Below are 19,475 nucleotides of genomic sequence, written 5' to 3' on the forward strand. Positions count from 1 at the left end.
ATGCTCATAAATGTCCCATCTACATGTTTCTTTACATTGTGTAGACAGCAGTCTATAAACTATCCAGGTTCTGAAGTCTGACCTTATATTAGGCAAAGGTCACATGGTCAATAACACTGATTTACTCCAGTTAATGATGTAAATTATATATGACATACAGTGTTTCCCACAGAATTTGATTCTATTTGTGGGGGCACCCCCCGCCCCCCCCGGCAAGAAAAGCCAAAGGCCCCTTAACCTATTCGGGTGGCCCACACATCCACCCCCCCCTCAAATAACAATGTCTACTGTAGACAACGTTCTTGTTGCTCTGTGTTGCGTTGTTAATGAGTGAGACACTCCGGAGTTCAGGATCTTTAGGGTTTATTCTCCCAAAAATATCATTTACAATTTAGGCATTTCGCAGACGCCTTATTCCAAAGCGACTTACAATGACCAACTACAGGGACATTCTCCCTGGAGTAACTGAGGGCTAAGTGCCTTACTCAAGGGCACACGAGTAGTGGTGTTCCAGGCGGGAATTGAACTCGCAACCTTCCGATCATCAGCCCACCTCACTATCCATTAGATTAGACCACCAAAAAAACAAAAACATATAATAAACAGTTGATGTTAATGTGCTTTCAACTGTTACTATGATGTTCTTGAATAAAAGATGCATCAGTGGTTTGATATGCCTCCATGCAGCTGCTGAACGAAGTACCTCTGTTCTCACTGGTCTAATTATGAAGGGCTTACCAGGCACTGAGTTTCATGTACATTTCATCATACAGCTTCTAATTTCCAGGAAGGTGACTAGTGGGCATCTCCCAGTATTAAACTGCTGGGTTCAGGCCAAAAAGCTGTGCATGGTAAAGAGATTAGGGCCTTACTAGTAGAAGTAGAGAAGAGGTAACTGTAATGAATCCTCATCGTACTGTACAAGATGTACTCTTTATCAGAAGCTTGACTTGTGCGTGAGTCGAAGTTATATAATTGACCTACAGTTAGGCCTACTGCCCAGCTGGTTTACATCTCACACAGCTGTTCAGTAGCATCAGACACCACACTCATGCGGGAGGCTGATTTCTGCTTTGTCAATCACAACTCACTGATGACCGATTTCATTTAAGCATCAAAACCACTTTAAATTAGTTAGCATCAAAGTCAGTGTTTCCCCTAGGTGTACTGCTTTGGAGGGGTGCTGTCTGAACGGGGGGGGGGTGCTGTCTGAACGGGGGGGGTGCTGTCTGAACGGGGGGGGGTGCTGCTGTCCGGGGGGGTGTTGTAGGGATATTTTATTTTTTAAATCCTCTGGAGCAGAGAGAGGAGCTGTGGATTATTGTTATTGATTAATGCATCAGTGCGGTCAAAAACACTAAACTTAAAATGTAAGCGTTTAGTTTATTTAATAAAAGAGCACATGTTCAATGTGAAAAGTGACAGTAGATAGATTAGTTACAATTTGGTGCTATAAATATGTATTATTAAAAAAAAAAACACCTTGAATTTCAGGGGGGCCCGGGGCTCCGTTTTTCACTGCCCCTGTTAAAGATTTGTTTTGTCTCTTCTCCTTTCGCAGGGTTGCTCCTGGTTTCGAAGCGATGAAGGACCAACATATCTGTAACAAGATTATGGTCAAGCTCATCCAGAACTACAGCGATTTATTTGAGACGGCCAGAGACGGAGAAGGCTGCACTGAAGAACTGCCAACCCTTATTACTGTCAAGGTGCTGTACACCCATAAGAACAACAGGTGCTCATGTTTTTATGAAATAGATCTGTGTCGTCGGTCAGCACAATGCGGTGCAGCTGGTAGGTCGGCTCACTGTCAGCCACAGGTTGTGCTCATGCTCTCTAAACAGCATGAGTTGTCCTGTGACCTCACCATCTGCCCGTCCACTTGGATGAATGATCGTTTATAAGTACAGGCTTACATAATGTCAAGTTAAAATGGATTTAACTATTGATCTTATATCTCAGCCTCCCCCACAGGTGGCTGTTTTGAGTCTCTGGTTGTTGATTTATATTTGCTGCTTGGCAAGCTGATGTCTTTATTGATTAGTCAGTTTATCCGGTCTGCTGCTTTCCTGGCAGTGTCTTGCTGCTTCCTCTGCAGCTGCCAGAGGGAAGTGTGCCTGCAGGAAACAAACCAAGCATTGTGTAGCAAATCAGGCATTTTAAAGACATTTAAGTCTAGTGACCTCAGCTTATGGTTGTGATTGTTTTATTTCTTTACATTTGTTTTCCTCCCAAAATAGTAACAAATAAGGGAACTTTTCTAAAACACACAACTGTGCTGTGAAAACTGTCATGTTTGGATAATCCAATAAAAACAAACCATTTTTAGATGCTTTATTTAGCATCAAAAAGTGCCTTTAAATCCCCAATTTAGCGATACATAGTTTACTTTCAAATACAATTCTAGTGGGGAAATAATCAAGATTTTATCCACTTATTTTTAAGTGGTCATAATTAGGGGTGCAACAACTAATCGACTTAATCGATTAAAATCGATTACCAAATTAGTTGGCAACTAATTCAGTCGTCGATTCGTTGGTGACGTCATCACATGTGTTCTATACCCCGTTAAGCTCCAACGTTATCGCTCTTTTTTATCGGTACAGGAGACATTTAAAACATATGTCATATGTATTATTGCTACATAAACATTATATCGCAGTCTTAGTGTCGCCAACTCCGTTTCTAATATGCAATATGACTATTTTCGATCTTCCCAATTCAGACGAGAGATCTCTCCCCCGCCTGCTTGCGAGGGGGCGGGGCAGTTTACACACACACGCAGCTGCTACATGCAGCAACACACACACACGGAGGAGATGGCGGAGAGAAGGCGCTCTGAGGTGTGGTTAAACTTTAGCCGTCTCGATGTGGACAATGCTCGTTACCAAAAGTGCAATAACAGTTTATCATGTAAGGGCGGTAACACGAGCAATTTGTCTAAACATTTATCAAAAGTGCTCCACATCAGGTGTTATGTATGCTAGCAGCAACACACAGAGTTAACTACATTATACAAACATCGGTTAATGATTAGAGGTAACTGAGTTATTTATTTTGTTAAAGTTTCAGCTGTTCTGTCATCACATTATTTAATATGATTTGTCAAAACATTGTTGTTTCTTTTGATGTGAAATATTATGTATTTAATTAAAATAAAAAGCAATGTTAGTTTTGTTCACAATTTGTTTACCTTATTTCTTGTCAAAAGAACCGTTAATACTATCGTTAAAAGGACCGGATCGATAAGCAGTATCGATATAAGTAGTAGTACAGTTAAAACCTTAACGATCCGAATAATCGATTAATCGTTTCATTAATCGATTATCAAATGAGTCGTTTGTTGCAGCCCTAGTCATAATAATAATTCCTTACATTTATTATAGCGCTTTTTCAATGACCCAAAGCGCTTTACATATACACACATTACACATATATCATACATGCAATGGTCAGATACTGTGGACAATACCCACAGGAGCGTTCAGGTGAAGTGTCTTGCCCAAGGACTTTACAGACGCAGCACCCTTGATCTGATGAACATTGCACAGCGCACACCGTCCATCTTCACGCCTCGAGGTCATCGAGGCGCTTTTACAAGTACACATCGGTATCAGACATGTACTGTGGACAACACTCACAGGAGCAAATCCGGGTGAAGTGTCTTGCCCAAGGACACAACGGCCTGACGCAGTGGTGGTAGGAGCGGGTTTCAAACTGGAGTTCCCCAGCACTCCCCCTTGATCTGATGATCGGATGCACAGACCACTGCGCCACCCGTCCCTTAATAATGGATCAAACTAGGGAAAAGTACTTAACCTATTATATTTCCACCAATGTGGAATGAAAGTTCTTGAGCTCCCTCAATCCCTTGAGAAATATCCAGTTGACGTCAGTGACTTTGATGTTATTTACAACCCTGTAAAAACATTTAAACTCGTGAGCATTTATCCCAAAGGGACCCCATGTCAACGAGGTCAACAAAGACGAGGCACCACAGAAACGAAGAAAAGACACAGAATCAAAGCTTTGTGCTTTTTCTGTGACGAGGCTTAGTAAATATATTAATAATAAAGTGTGACGTAGCTTTGGATTTATGTTGTTCAAAACAGCAACAGTATAAGTATCTTAATATAATTATATCACAAGCAGACCCCCAAAAATGTCTTTCACCACAGTCTATACCAAATGTCTTGATCTTGATGACTGTGTTATAGGCGGGGAAATGTGTCATGGACCATCGGATGCCTTTGACCTCTGATCTCTTATGTCAGGGTACCTCTCCCACCATTTTTAACATAACCAAACATAGTGTCGGGTTCCCATGTGACACTTGTTGCCATGCAAAATAAAACTGCTTAAAAATATTTGATGAATTATGTGTTCAAATGCAACATGAGCTCAACAAATCCAAAAGCCCTGATCCCAGTAATGGTTTAAAAACATCTTTATAGTGTTATTTTGTGAGTTATCATTTCCAGTCACAAATGCCTGTGCTGTGCTGTGTTGTGAATAACTGTAAGGGCATAGCTACATGAGACCCCGCTGACCTGCGGGAAACCCTTCAGTCAGAATGAGATTGTCTTACACACACACATAAACACTCATACACACAGGCATGCACAGCCTACTTAGGCCCCTCGCCTGCTAGCCTTCCTGTTGATGCCTTTGAACGAAACACACTCATGAGCATTGGTGTTACATGCTTGGACAATAAATACATAAAAATATTTCATCTGTGGAAGCCGTGACGCTGTAAAAAGCACGACCAATCATCTGAGCCGGCCCGGCTAAAGTAACTGGATGGCCTGCCTGCCTGTCAGCCTTCCATCTGTGCACAAACATGTGCGCGTCCGTGTGTGTTGGAGGAGGGGCTCTGTAAGGAAGTCTGAAGGAAGGGGCAGATTTTTTTGTTGGTTGTGTACTTTCAAATTCTAGCGCACTCGAGCTGGTTTCTCCATTCTCACCCACCCTACCTTTAAGGTTTATCAGACAAACAAAAGTAGAACACAAATATAAAAAACCGACTCCTGTGATATTTAATAGCTACTGTATATGTTCCACCTGGAAAACAAAGCTTGTTAAGCACTATCTGTTGCTCCCTTTTAAAATAAAATGTCACTAACAGTAAGAAACGCATTACAACCCTGACCGTCTTCTTCCTGTTGTTGTCCCCTCTCTGGTTAAAGGAGGTGCAAGAGACGGATGCAAGCACCCAGCCGCAGAAGTCCCCCAGCCACCTCAAAGCAAACACACCAACACCAGTTCCTAGAAAGAAGGTGTGTGGTCCGCTCAACAGTAGAACGCAGGTGTGTCAGCATTCCTTCTCTTACCTGTTATGAAAACCTTTGTCTGCATTAGTGTTAATTTCGTTAGCTATTTTTTTATTTAGTCTTAGTCCTTTGTTAAATTTCCTTTTTAGTTTTAGTCATATTTAGTCACCTTCATCCTGTTTTTTTTTTGGCCACATTGCTTCCCTTCTGATGAAACAATGCATCCGTTTTTTTTCTCCGCCTCATTGTAGCGAAAATGGGCCTAAATATTATAAATACATTGTTTCTTTCTCCCAAGCAGTGGTGGCTTTAGACTTTTTCGTTGTCAGTCATTTTGACGGACAGGATCGTAACATTTCCGTCATAATCCATTATTACCCGTCGAGTGCACAATTTATCAATCACTCGCGCTGACGGGGGTATTCGGTTAACGCGAGTGCGACCACTGCTCCCAAGCCCTGTTGTTGCCATTTTATTTTCTGTTGAATAAAGTTAGTTAGACCCGAGTCTTCCTGACAGTTCAGAGTGCCGCTGCCCGGTGTAATTCAAATGTACCGCCGCACGCCCCACAGACACACAGCTGCTGCCCTGACGCAGCACCGGAAGTGGAACTGCTGGGAGAAAAACTGACTATCAGAGATGTAACGTTATCTTTGATAATATTTCGTCTCCTCATTTTTCGTCAACGAAAGTAAAGAGAGATTTTGGCATAGTTTTTATTTAGTAAACTACATTTTCGTCTCGTCACTTTTCGTCAACGATATTGCATGATGAATTTCGTTACAGTTATTGTTTACTGCCGTCGGTGCCGTCTCGTCATCGTCTCGTTTTCGTCATGGAAAAAAAGGTCGTTGACGAACATATTTCGTCATAGTTTTAGTCAACGAAATTAACACTAGTCTGCATGCGTCTGCTGTGAGTTCCAGTGTTGTTGTTTTGGTGTGAGGTTCCCAGATTAAACTCCCATGACCCCTTCAGACACCCAGTCACTTTAACTCCAGCCATGGAGTGTGTGACTTGATTAACCAACATGGGCATGTTTTGGAAAAGCTGTTTTCCATCACGAAAGCCGTTTCTGTGCGACTGTGTAGGTTTCTGTGGGCTTTATCAGTGTCCGCTGACTTGTGCATACTGCATGCAGGGGTAATCAGGTTACTTAGAGTTCACAGATGCAACTATTTTATTATTTACTGACATTACTGACAAATGATCATTACTCAGGCTATTATCTTTTAGTTGATCAAAAGTCTGCATTCAATAGAGTATTTCTTTTTTGAGTTTAGTATTTGCATTTTTTTTATTATAGAAAGAAAATGTATTAAATTAATTGTTTTAGGATAGATGTGACCCGCTCTATCGAAATCAGTCGGAAGTGGCAACGGCTCATTTCAAAATAAACGTGGATTTGCGTTAAAAAAAAGGGGTTCGGGTGTTTTGTTTGATTTTAAATAAACAAAGTCTTGGCTTTCAGAATATGACACTTTTATTTCCAAAATCACACGATAAATACATGTTTGAAGCTTGCAAAGGGAAGATGGCAGCTCTCCCTCGCCACTCTGCTGTTCCGCAGCGCCGCCCCCCCTCCCTCCGCTGACATTATGAATGTAAGGCGTATAGTAATCATAGATAACACGGCAGGGTCCGTTACAGTTTGTTTTCATCTGGTTTCAATTAAACAAAGTCTTTGCTTTCAGAATATTTGTTACATTTCTAAGGAAACATGTTTGACATATTTATTGTTTGGATTCCCTTGTTTTTGTCACTCCCTTAAGAATATTTGTTTCGGCAAATTCAGATGATAAATACAACTTTGAAACTTCGGCATAATTACAAGCGGAGAACGGAGTAACTTAACGTCACAGCAGGCACAACAACAGCCGGTGTTTCTCGTGAGTGTTTTCCCTGGGAAACAAACACAATACACACAAACGCAAAATGACACAAACGTACACACACACACACACTCGCGAGCTTCCAGACCAGTAATCCAAACAAAAATATCTTCCCTCCGTAGTATGTTGATCATTTGCTAATAACCAATCAGATCGATGGATTCCAGAGAGGAGGAAACTTTGAAGGCCTTTTTCTCAAAACGATGACTCGGTGACGGTCATTATATAATGTGACATATTTTGCTTAATATTTGGAGAACAACAACAATAATCCTGATATCATTAGAAAGCTCTTTCCAACAGTGTATACAACTCAAAATGTGTCTTCGGGTCAATGGAGCAGGTCACATATTTATTCACGTTTCTTTATCACACCCTCCACCAAATGACTGACTTTCATCTTGCAGTGTACCAGACATTCATTCATGGGTTCAATTGTCCAAAGATTGTTAAAAAGACTGTCTTAGTAAATGCATTTGTGTCAATTGGAATGTTTTAATAATGTCCTTATGTTCTCTAAATGTCTGTATTTTGCCTTTTCTCTTCATACATTCTTCCAGGCTGGACAGAAACACCCACCACAAGAGGCAGAGCTCCTTAACAAATCCTCCACTATTCCTCCAAAGGTGCGCCAGAGGAAAAACAAGGTAGAGGAAATGAAACTCTGTCATCATCGTAAAGCACTTTTTTTTATTGTAATTGTTTGAGGCGTTGTGTCTAACGGTTTACTACAGTCCATGTATCCGCCTTTCCAATAAATACTTCCAGCCTTCTTATCTGCTGCATTGCCTTGGTGCTGATTAGCCTGAGGTCACCTCTCAGACTGACGACTCTGATGCATGTGGCCTCGCTGCTCAGTCACATGATTTGATTTGATAAAGGCTATCTGCTGCAGGGCAAAACAACACACTAATATGCAGTGGGAAACATGTGTTGTGGTATTATTACAGATACACTCTGCCACAAAAGCTGCATACGATTTGATCACTATTAAGACATTTCCTGTTTGTGTACAAGTATTAATTTAGCTTTGATTTCATTTATTAAAACAAGGATTAAAGCTATATTCAGCAAAAATAAATGTTTTTAAAGTTGTTTATATCACATTTCACTTTGATGCAAAATGAGCTTGTGTATACATTCACGTTAAAACAGGCGATACAATGAGTAATTGACGTGAGGTGAGCTTCAGTTTGACAACAAAGACAAGTTTGCTGTGGTTGTTCCACATTTATATAAACAAAGATCTGATGCCATAATTGTGGTCCTCATATCAAGACCAGTGTCAGAGATAAAAGAAACTCTGACTGACCGTGAGATAAGCTCAGGACTGTAAATGCTGATAAAGGATGTCTGTTTTCCCTGGCAGTCAGTGAAAAGTCTTTTTTAGCAGAGCTGGTATTTGATCTTAGGAATGTTTTGAGATGACTTACTTTTCTCCAGCTCCTCTACGATCACTATGCTCGGAGCTGCACAGCAAAGCAGTCAGATGCAAACTAACAATGATGACGGCAAATTGCCCATGAGCTTTCTTTTGGATAAGAAGAAACGGTGACTTGAATTTTGAGTTATAGATATTACAGTATCTCTTTACGTATTAGTGATGGGGATTCCAGCTCTTCTTAGTGAGCCGGATCGTTTGGCTCGGCTCACTAAGAAGAGCCGGCTCCCAAACGGCCCTTCATTTACCACAGTTTACCAAGGAGCCTCAGTGTCGCCGCTGGATCGGAGCATCCCTAGTCAGGACTTGTGTCTTGAATGTTGTTGTGTTGAGTATTGTTGTATTGGTTTAAGTGTCGGACCCCAGGAAGAGTAGCTTTTGTCAAGAGCAAAAGCTACTGGGGATCCTAAATAAACATAAACATTGTGACTGGGTACCAGCGAGCATCAAGGACACTAACCAGGAGGCGTGTGGCGCAGTGGATAGAGCCTTGGTGTTGGGGTCAGGGGGTCACAGGTTCAAACCCCACTGCAGTCAGCATGTCGTTGTGTCCCTGAGACACTTCACCCCAAATGGCTCCTGTGGGGATTGTCCACAGTATTGAGGATGTAAGTCGCTTTGGATAAAAGCGTCTAACAAGTAACATGTCATGTAACCAAGTGCTACAGAGCATCCTGCATTGCACTGAAGAAAAAACAGGAGTAAGAAGAGCGCAATTCTAGCCCGTTTTTCTTCTAATCAACAACATTTGAATGAATCATGAAAGCTTTCCACAGTTTTCTAAAGAATATTATTAAGAAATAATTTCTTCGATGTGACTAAAGTTTATTTTCTGCTGAATCAGCATAAGCTCCTTGGTACTGTGCCATTGGTTGATCCGAGCGACAGAAGGTTTCAGTGAACCACCTGCTGGCGGCAAAGCAGTAAACTAATAAAACAACCAAGAGCAGGTTGTTGAGGAGCAATTTAAACACAATACACATTAACTCAAAGATCAAGCTGCTGATTCAACTCAAAATGAAACCAACAACAGACTCCTCACATGTGAGAATAACAACAGCATTTACTTATCAGGTGATATTACCATAAATATTAACCTTTACAGCTGCATTTCCTGTCGCACCACTTGTAGAAAAGAAAACTTGTATTCTCAAGGCCGGTCTTGGCACAGATTTGTTCTTGATGCTTTCTTATTTTAAAGATAACTACACTTGGGAGACCACATTTGAGTGATCACTACTTGGCGATCACTACTACGCTACTGTAGAGCTAAACGTGTTTGGTCGCACCGCAAGGCAACGGTGAAATAAGTCTATAAGTTAACACAGTATTTATGAGCCTCAGGCCAACGAACACACCCACACACTTTAATATGAAAGCCCTAAGCATGCCTGTTGTTAGGTTTATGATGCGAACTTGTGTTTAGTTTGAACACATAGTGATGTTTATGTCCAGAGATGAGCTTTGGACTCCAAAAGGTGCACAGTTATTACTGGCAGACTATAACTCATTCCTTGTTGTTGGATAAATGGCAAGGCAAGGGAGCGTTCTATTGCGATGACAAACACATTGTAATACTCATGTTGAGCAAAACTGCTTATACATACAACCAACTATTTTGAAGAGACTAGTTGGGGTGGTTTTGGATCAAGAGGCGTTGGTGAACCCCAGTTCGAAACCCGCCTCGGCCGCCACCGCGTCAGGCCGTTGTGTCCTTGGGCAAGACACTATCCACAGTATTGACAATTACATGTCTAATATGTGTAATATGTAATTGTAAAGCGCTTTGAGCAACTGTAAAACCGCTCTAATTAAAAAATGTAATCCATTATTATTATTATTATTAGTGTGGTGGTTGCGAGAACATGTATGGATTAGTGCAAAGACTCTCAGACACAGACACCTAAAAAAGGAGCTGTCACAAATGTCTGTCGCAGATGAGAGCTCAGAGGTTCACTGACCTTTTTATTGTAGCAGATTATTTATTAGTGAAAGTATCATCTAGTGTTTAAAAATGTAAGTTACAAATCTTTTAATGATTTGTTAATCCATGATTTCATTTACAAACCAGGTCATATCCCCATTTGGTCTGTGAGGCGTTTTCCCATCTGGCCTATTTACCGAAGCTCCCACTTGTTGTTCTGTTTGAGCTGTTTTATATGCACATGCAGATACTGACAACCAGGGACGGAGGGCAGCAATATGGGTCAGTGGTAAACATTGAACGTACTCACAGTTTCATTTGAATCTACCGCTATGTGAAGTTTCAATGACTAAGTCCAAACAGATGAATGTATGGACAGAAAGCACAATTGGAACACCTTAACATTGACCAACGTATGACCATCTCAGCAATACCTTTAAAGTTCATCATGCAAACACCCTTTTAACCTGGATTTAATGATAGCATGGTGACTCCATCACTTCTCCCCTCAAGAAATTGTCTTCATTCATTTTAAAAATGTTGTCTTTCCTTTTGAGATAAGGAAAAATAAGCAGTTTTTCATTCTTTTTAAATTTCTGTCAATTAAAAATTAAGCTAAATCAATAACAAAACCCTGAGGGGCAAAATCCATACCACGTCTAGCTAAAAATATGTTCACTAAGTGCACCAATGACTACATTTCAGAACAACCCATTAGGTCCAACCCATTAGGTCCAACCCTAAATGGAAACGTTCTGCTGATAATTGGTGTGAAGTAAAAAAGTAGGCCTTTTAATTCAACCGACAGACGTTTATCCAGAGCAAGCCTCTTTTAGCAGTGGTTGTTTTTGACCATTATCAATACTTAGGCTGCTGGCGTCAGACCCATTTGTACTCTGTTTTTCACAGCCCTCATTAGCAGCCCTCTCCTTATATACCAAGAGAAAGCTCTGTGACACCTTCTTTATCACTTCTAACAGGCTTCCTTGGAGCAAACTCATTAGAAAAAATGCAGAATAATTTTTTTGTTATTAGATTGAGGTTCTTTTCCTACATTACAGTAGGTGGCTCACGTTTTTTATACCCACTCAGGGTCGACACGGTAAGATAGCATCAGTCTAACCTTACAGTTTTACAAGCTAACCTCTTTTGCTCCTCTCTTTCTCGCCTCTTTTAATTGCACTCGGCTTAACCTCACAATATCCTGGATTGCATGTTTTATAGTAACCTGAGCAAAGCCTGCACGCTTCAGGAGTGTATAATTTACCTCTCCTGCTATATCATATTTCCTGTCACAAGACTCACCGGTTGTCGGCTATTTTCTCTCTTTCTCAAATAGGTGAGGAAAGGAAAGAGTGGCGGTATGATTCAAGTCATCCCTCGGCCCAGCCACTCTGCTGGGTTGCCCCATGCCAAGACCCTCTCCATACCAATCATTTTGCCCCTGACATCAGGGCTGAGAAGCCCCAGTCCTGAGCCGATGGAGACAGCGCTCCAAGACTCTGCCTTGCCACTCGGCCACCTCGATGCCAGCTCCTCAGGCAGCATGGAGGACGTCAGCAGGTCAGTGTGTAAAGAGTGTGCACAGTGCCTGAGAAAGTTACTCATTAAAACTTGTTATTCTTTCTGAAAATTGATAATATTAATTTAACTGGACTTTTTTTACAACCATTTTGTTTGGAGAAAAAATTATTTGTGCTTTTTTAAATGTTAAATATTCACAAAAAATATTAACTTCAAAATGAAATAAATATTATGTAAAATATAGTCAGGGATATAAATAAATCATATCTTAAGATGCTTTATGTGCACTTAATGCACTTTTAATTTTGAGTCAATATCAATAATTTACTGTGACTCTTGCCGTTTTAAGATTTGTTTATGATCTTATCTGCAAGCCTGATCCTTTATGGTCGCTGTAAAATAAAACATGGTCATAAAACATGGTCATATCACAAAATAAATCTTCACTGCTACAAACATAACATCTAACTATGAAACAACTTCTATTTTCGTTTTGTGACATCTCGTTCCAATATGGAAACTATGCTGTTAAATAGGTTATGACCACTGTTTGCACAGGTGATTTGCTATCAGTCGAGGGTGAGGGTGAAGAATCCTCACAGCGACTGGGATCTAAAGCCAAAGCACCGTGGCAATGTGCCACTGGCATGCAAACAAGCCTATTATAAGAAGCTGAAACTGGAGCCACTTGGTGTCGAGTGTCCTCAGTCCTGGAATAGCAAGGCTACAGCTGTGTCTGTTGTTGGGGCTCCTTCTGCTTTGACAGGGGGGTTGGACTGACATTTGCCTTGACCGCACCTGCACTGTTTGTCTGAAAAACCCTTCTTTACTATTTAAAAACTCTTGTCACACAATTCAAATCCATGAGATGTTGCTTCCTCTATTTATAATATTGACATAAGGGACATTAAAGGTCACCACCTTGTGAGAGAGGATATGTGCTGTAGAATTTATTATTTACTTTCTCCGTCTTTATATGTAGATATTACTTTTCTCCGTTAATCTCCGCTCCTTTTGTCCGGCACGTTGTTTCCATAGCAACAACAACTTCCTGTCAACAGTGCTAACTCTCCTTCAAAATAAAAGCATATCCATACAAAATAGGAAACCAAGCCAAATTACACTTAAGACATATATAACTGCGACGAAAGTAACAAACACAATATCCTTTTCAATTTCAAAGAACATAAATTGGGTTATTTACATTAACAAATAACTATAAAACAACAGTACTGTAGAATAACAAAATGAATGCCTTGAATAAACTGAAATACACGCGTTGAAGCGCGCGCCCGCCGCATATTCGCTGCTGATTACTACCGAATATCCGGAGCCCAAAAATGCCCTACACACCACTGACCTTTAGTATCACATTAATCAGAGTTTAAAACCGTCCGTGTCAGAACCAGATGCATTAACACATCACGGTATCACTCACACAGTCGTTAGCTCTCATACATACCTGTGGACTGAATTTAAACCTCACTTCACCTACTTATAAAAACTGGGCAAAAAATAGGGATTGTGAAAAAAAGAATATTATTTAAAAAAAATGTAGGGGAAGTAATAATTACTTTTGTCATCCCATCCAATTCAAGTAGTATGTTGACACATTTTCACAAGCTATCAAAAAAGTCCAATACTTTTAAAGTAATTTTCTTCTTGCTCTTCATCTCTAAAGGAATTAACATTATTCCATCGTTGACCTCAAGTTTTTTTTTTTAAATCAATAGCATCTTAATGGCAAAGATTATGCTGTCTTCACGAAGTAGCAAATATTATACTTCAAAGGTGCCAACAGCTTTCATCACCACGTCAGGAAACCAATAAATCTCCCGATGGATTTCCCCCGCACCCTGAAATCCCCCTCGTCAGGTCGCATTGGGTGACCGATGTACAGACAGCGTGACAGGGGACCCACCAAAATGCATCAGCACTCAGAACTTTGTGGTAGGGCTGCTCGATTATGGCAAAAATCATAATCTCGATTATTTGGGTCAATAATTGATATCACGATTATTAAAAACGATTTACTTTGAAAGCATCAATTTATTTGAACAGTATGTTTTCAACAGTTGATTACCATGAACTTTAAGTATAATTCAACTGAAAAACCAATAAAAAAAATTATTTACAAAAATTATAATTAAAAGAAATAATAAATTAAAAATTAAAAAATCGTTTTATTTCGATTATGTTGTTTTCATAATCGTTGCAAGCCAAAATCGTAATTGCGATCAAAATACGATTAATTGAGTAGCCCTACTTTGTGGTATTTACTAACAAACAACTGCAGTTACAAAATAATTAAAGTAATTAACCAAATGCAATGCAGGAATACTTACTAGTGTATTGTAAGTGTTTGAAATATCCACGACATTGGATCTTTTAAAGGTTCAAAGGTAAATCCTATATTTGAACAGAGTAAGAAATACATAACGTTTACGAGTTTGTATTGAAAATGTTTAAATCGCAAATAGATGTGATTTTGACACATACTATAGAACCATAGCGAATATATGATAATTTTCCATTAGAGGATTCTGTGTTTTCATATCTGTTGATCCTCCTGTGTCTACTTGTCAGCTTGCTCTCACTTTCCATCGGTATGTGTCAGACAAATCTGTGTCAGCAGCACACAGCCGCTCAGCCACCTGGCCTCAGCTGAATCGAACACATCCAGAAAGACAAAATGTAGACACTGCTTTTTAGATTTTAATTTAAATGCTCATCAATGTTGGATATGTAATATGAAATCAAGAATTGAGAACATATGTTCACACCTTGTAGGTTGTAAAGAAGAAGGGAATTAAAAATACATCTCATGACATGTGTGATTTGCACCCTTCTTTCTAAGAACTACTCCCGTCCCGGAGCGTCGGCACATTTAGTACCAGCTGGGAATCTAATCTTCATTCTAGAGGGATTCTAATGTGTAGATCTTCCTGTGTTCACGTTTTGAGATGCTGTACTGTATCTGAGTAGGTTTTTTACATCTGATCTCATTTACATATTTTGTACCCAGAGTTTCCGCAAGAATTTTGGCAAGAATTTTTTGCCGGTCAAAATATAAAGTTTAAATCTTCCGGACAAAATGATAAAAGTGCCGGTCAAAGGTCTTCTTTGTTATTTATTGAGCTTTAAAACTAATTGATATGATTCGATATTAAACAAACTAATTATAGTAGATTAACTACACTATTCAAAAGTTTACAGTAACTTACAACAACACGGGAATAATAAACGGAACGCTCTCTCCTTCTCCTGACAGCCCGTCAGTCCCAAAATAAACGTATCTATAACTAGTTACGGTAGCTTGAGAGGTAATTAAAATAGCTACGTGTGATATTCTAACCTGAAGTGTGTGTGTGTGTGTGTGTGTGTGTGTGTGTGTGTGTGTGTGTGTGTGTGTGTGTGTGTGTGTGTGTGTGTGTGTGTGTGTGTGTGTGTGTGTGTGTGTGTGTGTGTGTGTGTGTGTGTGTGTGTGTGTGTGTGTGTGTGTGTGTGTGTGTGTGTGTGTGGCTCCACTCACCGCTGCAGGTGTTCATGCAGAGCTGCGTGTCGACTCGTCAGCAGCAGCTGATCTCTCTCTCCCGTCAGATTAGACTTTACTCGCGTTTATGTCCATATCGATCAGATCCAGCTAGTTCTAGCTAATGATATGACTACCTGCTTATTAAAAGACACCTAAACAATAAGCGTCGCTATGCAACCGGGTGAGGCCACAAAGTATAGTGCAGCATTATGCATTTGTTTACATGCCCACCGGAACCCCGAGGCATTACCAACAGATCAACGCACAATCAACCCATACAGAACATCTCTTTCTCCACATTACGTGTTAGACATTAGAGTTGACTCTTCTTGTCTGTCACATACTGTAAGTGGCGCGACTGATGAGGGATTGTTCTTAGGGGAAATTATTTTGACCGGAGAGATTTAGATTTGCCGGTCTTCAGCATATTTTACCGGTCAAAGTCAGGCAATTATTTTATTTTTATTTATTTTACAATTACCGGCTAACGGAAACTCTGTCTGTACCTCTATCTATTAAATCAATGCAGTAATTCTTTATCCCACTGCTCTCACCTGTATCCGAGATATGACACCAGCTTAATTCACCACGCACACACATGAGCCAACATAGCAGCGTCATGTGAACTTATTCTGTTCTCAGCATTGCGTAGTCGCACGTAGGGGATGCATACTGGCTTTTGTGTGGAGTTGCCATGGTTCACTAAATCTTGTGATGTAACCAATGGATTTCTTAGAAGCCAATTGGAAATAAGTGGGAGTGAGGAACGTTGCAGTGTGGTGTGAGCGCAGGGATCCCTGTGGGTATAATGGCATTGTTGGCAGCCTGTCAGAAAGACTCATCAATCAAGCTGAAAGTCTGACGGCACATATTTACAGCTGCACCCTGCTGACTGGATTAAAATGGCCTTCCTGCCATTTGTAATGTGGTGCCTTTTTTTCAAAAACTCATACAGGACACCGCCGTCCTTTTTTCAGGTTTTCTTTTAGGAATTTCGGTTCTCAGTCTGCAAGGTCACAGAACATCTAGAACTAGAATATTAGATCTAAGTCAAATGAGATACAAAAGAACATTTCAGCTCGTTTGTGGAGTATTTTTAGCCCCTCATGAAACTACTTAAGGCGAGTTAATATCAGGACTTTGGTAGTAAGAACACTGCTATGTCAGATTTACAAATCTAAAACAGGCCTGTGATCTCCTCTCCCATGCGCCATTTGGGTTCAAACATCAATAAGATGCAGCAAAGATTAAAGACAGGATAAAGAGATTTGACACAAAACAAGAGGCATTTCAGATCTGATCATATTTCATGTAAATCGTAACAGCCGCCTTCAGCTTTAGCTGTGCTGCAGCATGGTGGCCTTTTGTTGCTTAACACCATCTTCTCTGATACGATGAACTTATACCAAGCATAGCTTAGCCAGGCTTTTCCAAGACATACTTTAGGTCTTGACCACCACACAGTTTGTGATCTGAGGTATTCTAAGAATGTGTTTGGGGGTCCTGAATAGGAGCTGAGACACAAGGGGACTAGTGGCTGATTTACTATTAAAAACAACATTTCAGGAAACATTTTGTTGAAGCCTGTCCTAGCTAGAGCATTTTTGTTTAAGCACCTACTCAAATAATAGCTTCACTAAACCCAGAAAATAACAACAATCAAACCACTAATCACAACTTCTATTGTGAAGGCAGCTCCAACATAATGTTTTATAGATGTGGTTGAAATCTGAGTTTCAGAGAGAACTTTGATTAGACTTCTGCAATTGTTGTTTTTGCGAGTTGTAGGATTTTGTCAAGATTTTTCCGCCAGACTACTTTGTCGACACACTTTTTAAAATGTTAAGCGTGTCCAGAATAACCGACTGTAATTTGTAATTTTCCGTTCGCCCCGGAGGGATCAGACCTTTTCTCTGTGTTCTCCAACAGAGCTTTTTGTTATCCCCTCAGTAAGGTAGTAGGTAAGCAGGATTTCCGCTTTAGCAATTCACCGTGCCAGCGAAGGCACATTATTATTTTAATACGTTTGCCAGACTGTATAACACCAGTTAAGAACATGTGTGTGGGGAAAAACCTTTTTACCTCTTTAGGAACCTCTTTAGGAATGCATAGGTCTCACAGTAAACCATACCTGCCCCTAAGACATGTCTACAGGAATACATGCACATGTCTTTTGCCCTTGAGAAGATTTATGAAGCTCAACTTTGGCCTCTTTCTGATTCCTGTCTCACTTGAAACCTAAATCCTTTGTTTTGAACTTGAGGTGCTGCCCCCATGGCCGAAGTGGATTCCTTTTCCCTCCACACGCCCCCCCCCCCCCCCCCCCTTACAGTGAGCCCCATGATGGCAAGTCACGTACCAAAACACACCGAGAACCAAACAGTCACAGAACAGTCTGCTCAATAACAAGTCGTTATTCTGTTTTTGAGAGAACATTTGAGACCCTGAGCATGTTTACGACCTATGATGAGACTGATTGTTTATTGGCACAGTGTACTCAAAATTGGAAATGGCTTCAGTTAGATGATGTTTATTTTGTGTCCCTCTCTAAGACATCAGACGAAACCAGCAGAACAGAATATTCTTGCTGCTCATTAGATGGCAACAATATTGTGTGACTTCTACTGCGATGAATATGGTTTATAGGACAGGTTTAATTACATTACAAAAGTAAATCTATATATCCACAAGATAGTCATTATGCTCTTTGTCAGAAGATTGGATACAAACCACTTAAAGGTGGGGTAGGTAATTCACTTCAGAAACAGTTGTTGTTATATTCCATGGAATGCTCTTAACATCCCGATAGCAATGAATACATTAAATGCTTTGACAATAAATACATAAAAACATGTCATCTGTGGAAGCTGTAGTACTGTAAAAAGCACGACCATCATCTGAGCCGGCCCGGCTAAAATAACTGGATGGCCTACCTGCCTGTCAGCCTTCCATCGGGGCACAAACTTATCTCGTGCCCTCATTGGTCATGTGCGCGTCCGTGTGTTGGAGGAGGGGCTCTGTGAGGAAGAGGCAGATTTTTTTCGGCTGCGTACTTTCAAATGCTAGCGCACTCGAGCTGGTTTCTCCATTCTTACCTACCCTACCTCCCTCCTTTAAGGAAACATATGGATATTTTTATTATCAGTTAATCTGGCAATGATGTTTTGAATTCTCCTTTCTTTTGGTTAAAAGAAGCTGTGACAAATGCCCGTCACAATATCCTAAAGCCAATCATGATGTCACCACATTGCTTGTTTTGTCTAGAACATTAGCACAATTGGGAGGTGTAGCTGAAGTATTTTTTTTACTTCAAATGAATTGAACATATAGTTGACAAAACAACTGATCGCTGTTTTATCGCTATCGATGATCTACATATTTTGTCTCTACACGTGTTTGAGAACATTGCTAAAAATTAACTTTGTCTCGACACGTTTTTGCTCACATGTGAACATCCAAATCCTGTTCCATAGGGGTTTAAAGTAAAGAATAGTCGCACTATTTTGTAGTTTACAGAAGAAATATTGGCCTTTTTGACTTGTCAGAGAATGACATCCAATCCAATCCAATACAACTTTATTTATATAGCACTTTAAAAACCTTTAGACCAAAGTGCTGTACAGAGAGATAAGCTCACACAACATAATATAAATACATTTAAAATACAAGATACAAACACAAAACAAACCAGAATAAACGTAATAATTAAAAAATAAATAACAGCCATATAATAAAAACAATAGACCACTGAAAGCAAATAAAATGTAGGTTTTGCTATAAACATTAATGATGGCTCTATTGAAGTCAGCCGTGAGAGTGTTATAGCATGCATACAACTACATGTATGAAACACTAACTGAAGCATCTAACTGTAATTCATCTATAA

The 19,475-nt window shown here is 40.1% G+C and overlaps 1 protein-coding gene across 3 annotated transcripts in view; it reads left to right on the forward strand.

Moving 5' to 3' along the window:
- fam13a (family with sequence similarity 13 member A) overlaps positions 1-19,475 on the forward strand; it is a 78,174-nt gene that overhangs the window by 17,718 nt on the left and 40,981 nt on the right. For 2 of the 3 annotated variants that reach the window (XM_034086530.2, XM_034086539.2), the window contains exons 5-8: positions 1,562-1,709; positions 5,190-5,309; positions 7,726-7,812; positions 11,870-12,093. In XM_034086530.2, the coding sequence (XP_033942421.1) occupies positions 1,562-1,709; positions 5,190-5,309; positions 7,726-7,812; positions 11,870-12,093 (579 nt within the window). The remainder of the gene's footprint in view (positions 1-1,561; positions 1,710-5,189; positions 5,310-7,725; positions 7,813-11,869; positions 12,094-19,475) is intronic. The other variant, XM_034086522.2, reaches the window with a different exon arrangement.

Source organism: Pseudochaenichthys georgianus, chromosome 1, assembly GCF_902827115.2.
Source record: "Pseudochaenichthys georgianus chromosome 1, fPseGeo1.2, whole genome shotgun sequence".
In the NCBI taxonomy this organism is placed as follows: domain Eukaryota; kingdom Metazoa; phylum Chordata; class Actinopteri; order Perciformes; family Channichthyidae; genus Pseudochaenichthys; species Pseudochaenichthys georgianus.